The 11,658-nt window shown below is 52.1% G+C and overlaps 1 protein-coding gene across 1 annotated transcript; it reads right to left on the reverse strand.

The window, feature by feature from the left end:
* Positions 1-1,668: 1,668 nt before the first annotated feature.
* Positions 1,669-4,280, reverse strand: LOC123108319 (butanoate--CoA ligase AAE1-like). Its single transcript, XM_044530136.1, has 2 exons — positions 3,955-4,280; positions 1,669-3,304 (listed from the first exon to the last, which is right to left on the reverse strand). The coding sequence occupies exons 1-2, from the start codon at positions 4,159-4,161 to the stop codon at positions 1,835-1,837; spliced, it is 1,677 nt and encodes a 558-aa protein (XP_044386071.1). The 5' UTR covers positions 4,162-4,280; the 3' UTR covers positions 1,669-1,834.
* Positions 4,281-11,658: the final 7,378 nt, after the last annotated feature.

Raw genomic sequence — 11,658 nt, forward strand, 5'->3', positions numbered from 1 at the left:
CGCACCCGGCCGCAACTAAATGTCCCCGAACATGGTTTCCAATTGGACCTTTGTTTTGTCAAAGGGGGCGGCGGGAGATGAGGCAGGCTAGTTGCATGCCCGACACTAGGAATGCAACTGCAAGTGTCGCACCCGATCGCAACTGCATGTCCTGTAACCCGACCGCAACTGGACTTTTTTGTTCTGTCGGAAGGAGCTGGCCAGTTGCAAGCCCGACAATAGCCCTGCAACTACAAGCGTCGCATCCGGCCGCAACTGCATGTCCCCCAACATGGTTGCAACTGGACCTTTGTTTTGTCGGAGAGGGCGGTGGGAGAGGGGGCGGGCCACTTGCATGTTTCAATACTAGGCATGCGACTGCAAGTGTCGCATCCGACCGCAATTGCATGTCTTCTAGCCATACCGCAACTAGACTTTTTTTGTTCTGTCGGAGAGGGCGCCGGTAGAGGGGGTGGGCCAGTTGCAAGCCCGACAACATCCCCGCAACTGCAAGTGTTGCACCCGACCACAACTACATGTCTATCACTATTTCTATTTTTCTACTTTTAATTTTATTTTTGTCTTTGTAGGTTTTTTATCTATTCTAAATAGTGTTTTTTTCAAACATGCCACCCAGTTGCACGTCGCCCCGTGTGCAACTGCATATGTTGTAGTCCACATGCAATTTGAAGCGACATTAGCCGGGGTATAATTAGGGTGCGGGCGGGGAGGGGAGCTGAGTGCTTGGGCGGCCCGGTTTACTTTTCTTTATTCATTTCTCTACCATTTGTTTTCCTTTCTATTTTTATTTTTCCGTTTTGATTTGTGTTATTTTCCTTTTCTAAATGGTGGTGTTTTGGACTTCTTTTAGAAAAAATGTTGCCACTCGATTAGCACATGCGAGGTCCGTACACAGTTGCATGTACTCCGGGCATGCACAATTGCACGTCCACTGTCCATGTGCAACTTAGCATTCTTTTTCTTTTTAAAAAAGTCGTGCCAATGTGGTTATACACATGTCAATAGCATGTCTGTCTACCACGTGCAATTTGCATGCCTGTCATTTCTATTTTTAAGGAACTAGAGAGAAAAAAGACTTGAACAGAAAAAGAGAGAGAGAACACAACATCAACACGCCCAAGCTGCACGAACAGCTAATCTTACCTCAGCCGATGCACTACAACCTGAAAAACATTAATGATGCATGAACAGTTAATTGACAGAGATAAAAGGCCAGCCCAAACTAGTGAAGCCCATCACAGAAAACAAAACAGCAGACAAAGGACAACCGAGCCAACAAACAAGCCCAACAAGCAAACATCACAAACCAGCGGTCAGAAACTACGATCAAGCAGAACGATATGTACAAGATGACATCATTTGATTGAGACATAGCGAAGTCTCAGTCGACTAAATCACTAATTGGGGAGTACTTCCTGCAAAGATCACTTCAATTCCCCTGGTTGCGACAAGTGGCGCACATGCAGCGCTCCATTTGTCGCAACCTGGAAGTTTTCCCTTTTTCGTAAATCTGTTTAAAACGTTTTATCTCTCAAACCGTGCGTTCAAATCTTAAACCGCTTTCACCGTCGGATTCCTCGCGTCGAGATCTTCAAAACTAGATCCTATGTTGATAGGTTTTGACGATCTTTTTTTTCACGTGGACACAACATCCGAAGGAACCGCCCAGAACGCAACACGTGACGAATAGCTGAGAGCGCGCCAAATGGCGCTGATCGTTGCGAGGCTTTCGAAGGAGTGCTCGTTAACTAGTTGCTCCCGCCTTAATATTACATGAGGACACAACAAGATGTGAAAGAAAAATACAACAATATTCCATCCGCACCAACAAATGCTACAATTTGCTGTTTCCGGCCTTCGTGAGGCTTCCCATCGCTCCGGCCTTCTCCCGAAGAACAAACTTCTGTGTCTTCCCGGTGGAAGCTTTGGGCAAATCCTCAAACACCACTGTCTTGGGCACCATGTAGTGTGGCAGCTTCTCCCGACAGAAGCCTATGATCTCTGCTTCTGTGGCACTTGCGCCATCCTTCAGCTTGACGAAGGCACATGGTGTCTCCCCCCAATGGTCGTCGGGCCTCGCCACGACCGCTGCCTCGAGCACCGCTGGGTGGCCAAAGATTATGGACTCCACCTCTATCGAGCTGATGTTCTCGCCGCCCGATATGATGATGTCCTTGGCCCTATCTTTGACTTGGATGTACCCTTCTGGGTGCCGGATGGCAAGGTCCCCTGTGCGCAACCACCCTCCCGCCATGGACTCTTTGGTCGCATCAACATCCTTGTAGTACCCACTCATGACCGTGTTGCCACGGAACATCACCTCGCCCACCGTCTTGCCGTCGTGCGGCACATTCTCCATGGTGGTCGGGTCCTTGACATCGGCATCCTCCATCGCTATGTGATGGAACCCCTGCCGCGCCTTGAGCCGTGCGCGCTCCTCCACCGGCAGCGCGTCCCACTCCGGCATCCACGTGCACACAGTGGCTGCACCGTGCGTCTCGGTGAGGCCGTATATATGATATACCACGAAGCCAAGCTCCTCCATTCCAGCCAGGACGCGGGGCGGCGGCGGCGCGCCGCCCGTCATAACACGCACCACCGTCTCGGCCGACGATGGCCTTCGATCCACCGCGGGCGAATTAACGATCATGTTGAGAACCGTAGGTGCACCACCCATGTGTGTCACTCCATGTCGTGCGATGTTGTCGAAGATGACCCTCGCCGTGAAGTGGCGGAGACAGATGTTGGTGCCACCCTGCATGGCGACAGCCCACGTCATGCTCCAGCCATTGCCGTGGAACATGGGCACCGTCCACAGGTACATCGGCATCGGAGTGATGTCGTAAGCGAGGGCCGTGGCGATGGTGTTGAGGTACACGCCCCGGTGGTTGTAGATCACGCCCTTGGGCCGCGACGTCGTGCCAGACGTGTAGTTGAGCGTGATGGCGTCCAGCTCGTTCGCCGGCCAGCGGATGTCGAAATGCGAAGGGGCACTCTTGATGAGAGCCTCATACTCATTTCCGCAGGCGTCAAGGTCGATGGAGTCGGTGTCGTCGGAGATGGTTACGAGGACCGGAATGCTGGCGGCGCCGGACCTGGAGTCGGCAAGACGCTGTAGCGCGTCTCTCCCGATGCCGAGAAGGCCTGACTCGACGAGGAACACCTTGGCATCGGAGTGCTTCAGGAGGGTGGACACCATGGCCGCATCGTGCCGCGTGTTGAGCGTGCAGAGGACGGCGCCGGCCATGGGCACGGCGAAGTGTAGCTCGTACATGGCCGGCACGTTCGGGCTGAGAACAGCCACCTGCAAATGGATGACACGATTAGCACGCGGCTCTCGTGGCTCGTCCGCTGTTCATAATAGATAGGGCCCATGGACTACACGATGGACGGGCTAGTATTGAGCCGACAAGGATATCAAAGGCCGCGATTTGCACGACTGTCGTTGCATGATTTCGCTACGATGTGAGCGATGCCGCTGTTGCTCACCAGTGCAAACAGCAGCGCTCTATCATGCAAACAAGCAATTCGTACTGAGAAATAACAACCTTGGCTGTTAAAAAAACCTTGAGGCCTCATTCGATTTGATGGATTTTTTAGGAAAAACATAGAAACAAGGATTTCGGAGGAATTTTTTTTATATGTGCATTCGGTTTATAGGAAATGCGTACAGAAATTTTATAGGAATACTATTTATTTTATGTGTTTTTGGAGGAAACTACACATCCACTCAAAGCTCATTTTACATGTAGGACCGAGGCAAGTCAAATCCATAGGATGGCAAGTGTCATCCTATCAAATTCTTATACTACTCTTAATTCCTACGTTTTGATTTCCTCCAAACCAAATGAGCCCTGAAGTTCTTATGTAGTCTAACAACCTTTCTCTCTGGCATCCACTGACAAAGCAAGCAAAGAGATGGAAGCAGCGGCAAGCAAGAGCAGAGTCACTCACCACATCGCCGCGCGCGACGCCGAACCGGGTGGCGAGCGCGGCGGCCACGCGGACGCACCGGTCCCGGGCCTCCCTCCACGTGGTTGGCCGCCTCCCCGCGTACACCACGGCGGGGCGGTCGCCGTAGACGGCCGCGGCGCGCTGGATGAAGCTGAGCGGCGTCAGCGGCGCGTAGTTGGCCGCGCACCGCACAGTGCCGCGCTCCATGTCCAGCACCTCCACCTCCTCCTCCTGATCCCTCCCTACCAGGCTGGAGAAGGACAGAGACACGACGCCAGTGGGAGGAGATGCGAACGGGCTGCATGGTGGGGATGATAAAGTAGACGCGCGCGCTCGGGCAAAATCTGGGGTTGGATTATAATAACTCGAGCTGAGCCTGGGAGTAGAATAATAGTGGCGTCCGATGCCGCTGATGGTGCGGTTAGGGGAGGAAAGTGGTAGCGGATAATTCGAAATATCCGATATTCGTATTTGAGAAAATGTCTATTTGTATCCGAAACATTCGCATCCGAACCAAAATAGAAATAGAAATTGTCCGTATCCGAATTTATTAAACAAATACAAAATAAAATATGGTAGTAGATTTTGACACAAATATGGATATGGAAGTGGATATATCCGTATCGGAATAAGATTATGGGAGGTATTTTTTAAAATTCTAGGCCCAATATTCCGATTATCCAGCATAAAAGCTAAATAAGTGGTCAAATTTTACTCTTTATATGATTAAACTTATAAATTATTATGCATTACAATAGTATTTATTCATAAACCTATTTATCATTGACTTATTGTATGTCACAAGTTGATTATTTTAGGTTACATAGCTATCGACTAATTTACTTAAGCAACATGTTGATATAATTCGTATCCGTTCCGAATCAAGAAAATATCCGATACGTATACGTATTTGAATAATATCCGAGCCGCATCTGTATCCGAGAACATTCGTATTCGGATTCGTATTCGTTTTGAAAATATAAAAATGAAAGTGGTAAGAGCACTATCCAATCCGCATCCGATCCATTTTCACCCCTAGGTGCGGTGGTGGCGGAGTAATCGACGGAGCACATGGGTGACCGCTGGCATGGCTTCCTGTGAGTGAGAGCCAGAGGGACATGATGATGTGGCCGGATCACGGGAGCACAGCCGTACTACATAAAAAGGCGCCGGTCCATTGGCGCCATCCCCTGATCGGTCGCACGCACCCGCATCGTTGGATTGGACGATGCGCAGCCGCAAGATCCTCCCTTTTCCTCACCATGTTTCTCTTCCTTAGGGTGCTCTCGCAAGCTGTCTCCGAGGCGGGCTCGCAGCACCGCCGCCCTGACCTCTGCTAGCACGCCGTCGCCGTCACAACTCACAACACACTCACGATACGGCTAAATTTCGTGTTTTGACCCTTTTCTGAAAGTTATTCGAGATCTAATCCCAGTTCATAAAAATTTCAGGATCTGACTTTTTTTCCTACCGTCATTGTCTCTCACGATAAGGTTTTAACTGTCTACCGCCAGAATCTCTGACAATAGGCTTTGACTACGCCGTAACGGACATCTAACGTGGAAAATATCCTACTGCCAGAGTCATTGGCGGTAGCCCATTATATCCTATCTCCGGAGTGCTTGGCGGTAGGGCCCAATAAAATGTCAAAGCCCGTGGCAGCTAAAGTTGCGTTGCGCTGCTCCATAAAGTGTGCTGCTTTATAAAATACTAAAAAAATAAAATAGATGCCACATGTATGGGATGGGTGAATGAATGAGCTGCCTGCCTTGAACGATCTGTTCATGCATGAGATTGATGTATGGATGTGCTGCATGCATTGAGTGCTCTGTGCATGCATGGGAGCATGAGCACACAGCAGCGGCAAGTTTTAGGCGAGTAGATTTTTATATGCTCTCTCTTGTGGCATGACCAGTGACTTGACTACTAGGTTACTAGGCTACTGTAGATTATTCAGATTGACAGGCGTGTGGAATCTGGCTAGAGGACCATACCGTCAAATACGTTGGTAGGGTTGCATTGCCTACCGCCAAGGACTACGACGGTAGGGTCTTGTTCGTATTAAACGGACGTGACGGTGCTGGTAAGTCCTATCATCAGAGATATTGGCGGTAGGTTATGCAACCCTATCGCCATAGTCCCTGACGGTAGCAAAGATCCCGAAATTTTTATGAACTGGAGTCAAATCTTGAATAATTTTTAGAAAATGGTCAAAATACGAAAATTTGCCTCATGATAGCAGCAAATCTGTCTGTCTCCCCGGTTGAAGATATTGCTGTTTATAGCTTTTTTTTCTGGATATTGGAGCTTTTTATGTTGCTGATTGTAGCTTTCCCCGTAGACGCACTATCTCCGGCCGAAGCTTCCACCATCTTCCTCGGTTGCACCTTTTTCGGTGCGGCCGCTGTCGTGGTTCTAAGCCTGACAGTAGAGTGGGGGGTAGGTATGGAGAGGCAAGGTCCTAGCTATGGAGAGGTTGTAAGCACAAAGGATGTACGAGTTCAGGCCCTTCTCGGAAGAAGTAACAGCCCTACGTCTCGGAGCCCGGAGGCGGTCGAGTGGATTATGAATGTATGGATTACAAGGTGCCGAACCCTTCTGCCTGTGGAGGGGGGTGGCTTATATAGAGTACGCCAGGACCCCAGCCAGCCCATGTAGGAGAGGGTTTAAGGAGAGTTAAGTCTGGGGCGTTACTGGTAACGCCCCACATAAAGTGCCTTTACTATCATAAAGTCTACTTAATTACAGGCCGTTGCGGTGCAGAGTGCCTCTTGACCTCCTGGTGGTCGAGTGAGTCTTCGTGGTCGAGTCCTTCAGGCCAGTCGAGTGAATCCTCGTTGGTCGACTGGAAGGCGACCTCTTCTAGGGATGTCCTAGGGTAAGTTACTTGGAACAGGTCCATGACCCTACCCTAGGTACATAACCCCATCATTAGCCCCCGAATGGATTGAGGCTTCGAGTGAAGAAGGAGTTGATGTCGTTTCCGATTAACCTTTGCGCTCTAGTTGTGCGCTGTTCTGGATCAAAGAATCTCTTCGTTGACAGGGAGCAATTTGTCTTCGGTCGACTCGATCCATTCTATTTTTGCGTCGAGTGATCTTTCGAGCTTCGACGATCTCCGAGCGACGGATCGCCGGAAACACCGCGTCTGACAGACTGATTTGTTGCTCGCGGATTCCGCGGGGTGCGAAATTTGGGGGCGCGCGCGAAGCGGGGCAGACCGCGGCGTTCGGATGGGACGGGGCATAGACGCCTCGATCTCCGCGCCGCCTTTTTCGCCACGTATCCAGTCCCCATAACTGCTCCCAGATATGATTAGATCGACCGGGCCCACATGTCAGCCACTCGGAAGAGACCTTATAAATGCGCCCGGCGGGGATTTCTGTGCTGCGCCCCAGCATTCTCCCTCTCTCCCTCTGCCTCCTTCCTCCCTGCTCAGCGTGCTCGCTCTCGCCTCCGCACCACTTTCCTTCGCGCATCTCACCGGCGACCATGGCCAAGGAGAAGACGGCGGCGCTGGAGCGTGCCAAGAAGGCGTCGGCATCGGAGAAGGCGAAGGGGAGATCCACCAGCCGCAGAGGGTCCTCGTCCAGATCCCGCCTGCCGAAAGGCTGGGTCCAAGGAGACTGGATCCAGTCGACCATCACGGAGAAGGACCTCCTCGACATGGCCAACGAGGGCTTGATCCCTCACGGAGCTGCGAGGTTGCCGGGGAAGGAGTGGCAGCCACAGCCAGAAGAGGGTGAGTGTGTGCTTTTGGCCACTCATGTTGATCGTGGGTTTTCCTTGCCGCCAAGCATTTTCTTCCGTGGCTTCTTGAATTTCTTTGGAGCGCAGCTCCACCACTTTACCCCAAACTCCATTGCCTATCTTGCTGCATTCGTGTCCATGTGTGAGGGTTTCTTGGGCTGCCGACCGCACTGGGGTTTGTTCAAACGTATCTTCACGTGTCGCTCTCAGACCGTGAAGAAGGCTAGCCCAGGTGATGAGAAGACCCGAGTCGTCCAAATGTGTGGGGGCCTGGGGATTCAGGTGAGGAATAATAGCACCTTCCCGCCCATGAGCTTTCCCGAGTCCGTCAGAGGCTGGCAGTCGACTTGGTTCTACTGCCAGGTCCAGTCGACGCCAGGGCAGTCGAGTGGACTCCCTCCGTTTACCATGGACCGAGTGAACAAGCCCTCCCCTCTGAAGCTGATTCCGGAGGAGAAAGCCGACGTGAAGATGTTGATGGAGCGCGTGGTGCAGTTGGTTCGGGAGGGGGTGACGGGCATGGATCTTCCGGAGGTCTTCCTCAGGCGTCGCATCCAACCCCTTCAATTCCGGAGCCACTGCATGTGGTTGTACTGTGGGCCCGAAGACGAGACTAGAGTCCATCCAGAAGAAGTCGACGATGTCACTCTGGAAAGATGGATGGTAGCCGTTACCGGAAACAGGGACAACCCGCGCGGAGCCAGAAGGATTCCTCCACTCGACCACAACAGCAACCCAAACAAGGTACACTTGCTCTGCCCTCCACTGAGTCCTTGTCGTATTCATTTCTGTTAACCCTGCCGACTGGTCGACTGATCCTTGTTTGGGCATCTGCTAGGCCCTCACCGAGCTGTACTCGATGCCCAATGGGGCACAAGCCTCGACTGAGGAAGGCGAGGCGAGCGGGGGCGAGGCGAGCGGGGGCGAGGCGAGCGGGGGCGAGGCGAGCGGGGGCGAGAGCCAGGAAGAGGAGGAATGGGACTCGGATGCTGCAGGGGATGATGACGACGATGATGATGATGAAGGTGATGAAGATGACATCGAGGACGAGGAAGAAGAGGAGGAGGAGGTCGTTCCACCGCGCTCAGAAAGGCGGTCGAAGCTTGTCCACGACCCTTCGACCGAACGTGGTAAGGGGGTTGCGACCGCCACCCAGTCGACCAAGCGCCCTCGGACCACCTCTCCGGCGCCGACTGAAAAGGCGCCGAAGCAGCCCAGGGCGGCCTCATCGAAGCCAACCAAGCTCCTGCCGAAGATGAAGGTGTCCATCCCCACCATATCAGGGTAATTGTGTTGCTCATATTTTCTTATTCTGTGCGAACTTTATCTCTGGTCGACGCTGAGGTTAGTCGACTGATCCTTTGGAATTGCAGTGCTGCTACTTCTGAGACCTCGGCCCGGGCCGATGACCACGAGATGGAGGATGCAGCAACTTCGAATCCAGGTACTGTGTACTTAATACCGTTCTTAGTCGACTGACTCGTGATCTCTGATCCTGATCCTTCTCCGCAGCTCCACCCAACACTGTTATCGATCTTCCTGATGATGATGAGGATGAAGAGCCGCTGAAGCACAGGAGGAGTCGGAAAGCGTCCTCCAGTAAGGTGCCTCAGGATGTGCCGGCGCCTGAAATTCTGACTGTGGAGGAAGAGAACACCACTCGACACACGGTGTCCTTCGCGAATCCACTGACGAGTGTTCAGCAGCCTTCCCTCTTCACGACGCACCACGTCCCAGAGGACCAAGCTGGTGCAGCGAAGGAGGCAATACGCCAGGCGGGACTCATGATGGAGCAGCTGAAGACCATCCGGGATGCGAGCCAGGCAGCTTATGACGCCAGCTCTGCCCTCCAAAGCAATGTCCAGGTCAGTCGACTGCTGTTTGTTCTGTTGGATATGCTACCAGAAACTTTTCTTTTCCGGGATTTATATTAGTCACCCACTGGGTGTGTCGAATAAACTCCGTGTTAGCGGGGGCACGCTGAGTGCACCCGCTGGGTGTAGTCCCCAAGGCTAAGGTCGACTGCTGGCAGTCGGCCTTAGGCTTTATGATGTCAATCTTTCTGTCAGTCGATCGGTCGACTGGATTTCACAAACCGGTGGGGGCACGCTGAGTGCACCCACTGGGTGTAGTCCCCAAGGCTAAGGTCGACTGCTGGCAGTCGGCCTTAGGCTTTTATAATGTAAGTCTTCTGTCAGTCGACTGGTCGACTGGATTTCGCAAACCGGTGGGGGCACGCTGAGTGCACCCACTGGGTGTAGTCCCCGAGACTGTGGTCGACTGCTTGCAGTTGATCACAGTCTTAGAGAATGTGTCTCGCACACTGTTTTTTTTTTAGGTCGACTGGTCGACTTTGTCTGCAACAGGATTAGTGGGGGCACGCTGAGTGCACCCACTGGGTGTAGTCCCCGAGACTACGGTCGAATGCTTGTATTCGGCTGTAGTCTTAGAAACGTGTGTTTTTCCCTTTTTCACTCGGAAGTGAGTTACGTTTGACGTTTAGTCGATTGGTTCTTCGCAGAACTCCTGTGATCTTGTGGCTCGCTACTCAGAGCTGGAACAGAAGCATACTCAAGTCGAGCTGAGCTTGAAGCTGGTTCAGGAGAAGCTGGCAAAGGCAAAGGAGGAGACTGAAGGTATGTTTGGTGAGACCCTGACGACTGCTTTTCCCCTTGCTTGTTTCGGCATCTGATCTCGCTGTAACTTGCAGGTAAGGTAAGGGAGGCCCAGCAGAAGAAAGACCTTGAGCTAGCTGAGAAGATCAAGCTTGCTGACGAGAAGTTGGCTTCAGTCACCAAGCTCGAACAAGACAATACTAATCTGAAAACTGCTCTTGGGATTGCCAACAAGGAGGTCAGTCGACTGAGAACTGACAAAGCTGCCCTGACCGACCAAGTCAGCAAATTGACTGAGAAGAAAACTGAACTGGAGGCCTTCCTGAGTGGCCTTGCCAAGAAGCTGTTTCTTATGCTTGAAGGTAAATCTCCATGTTTGGCAAATATTTCCAATTGTGGCCTTTTCCATTCGACTATCCCCTTGACTTAGTGATCACCCTTGCAGAATTTTGTCAAAACTTTGAAGAAGAAACCAGCCGACTGGAGCCAAACCTTGACCCCGTCAATTCTCCGGTGAACGACGAAGTTGCCATGGATGTCTTCCGACTGGAGTCTCGTGTTGCAGCTGTCGTGGACTATCTCGCAAGGCTGAAGGCCGCCACATCTCGCATCGACTCGACGCTCTGGCCTGAGGAGACACTTCAGAATGACCTTGAGTCGCTGATGGCCCGCTTGCACACGATCCCTGGTCGAGTGCAGGAGTGGAAGAAGTCCTCGGCTCGGTGTGGTGCAGACGTCGCTCTGTGTCTGGCCCGAGTCCACTGCAAAGATGCACGAGAGGAGAAGCTGGCGGCCCTTCGGGTGGCCAATACCAAGAAGCACGACTTCAGGTCCTTTATGGAGACTTTCCTTGCAGCTGCCACTCGGATCGCCGACGGAATTGACCTTGATGAATTTGTTGCACCTTCCAGCCCTCCACAGGAGGGGTAAAAAACTTCTTCTGGCTCGACTCTTTAAATTTGCCTCGGTATGCCGAGTGGAATTGTAACCGACAAACTTTAACAGGCTTGACGCCTGAGCACTTTCGGTTCCTTTAGATATCGATCCAAACTTGAATTTGGCGCTTGAATATGATTGCCTTCGGCTCAAAATGTCTTTTGCAGGTTCAAAGCAAGGTGCCTGTGCTTAGGCGAGCGCTTGGACTGCAGTTAAGCCTCCGAGTGAGAGGGTCGCTCTTCACTCGGTAAGATTTTTGTAACTTAGGCGAGCGCAGGGCCGCAGCTAAGCCTCCGAGTGGAAGGCTGGCTTACCACTCGGTAGGATTTTGATAACTTAGGCGAGCACGAGGCTGCAGCTAAGCCTCCGAGTGAGAGGATCGCTCTTCACTCGGTAGGATTTT

The sequence above is a fragment of the Triticum aestivum genome, chromosome 5A (assembly GCF_018294505.1).
Source record: "Triticum aestivum cultivar Chinese Spring chromosome 5A, IWGSC CS RefSeq v2.1, whole genome shotgun sequence".
Taxonomy (NCBI): domain Eukaryota; kingdom Viridiplantae; phylum Streptophyta; class Magnoliopsida; order Poales; family Poaceae; genus Triticum; species Triticum aestivum.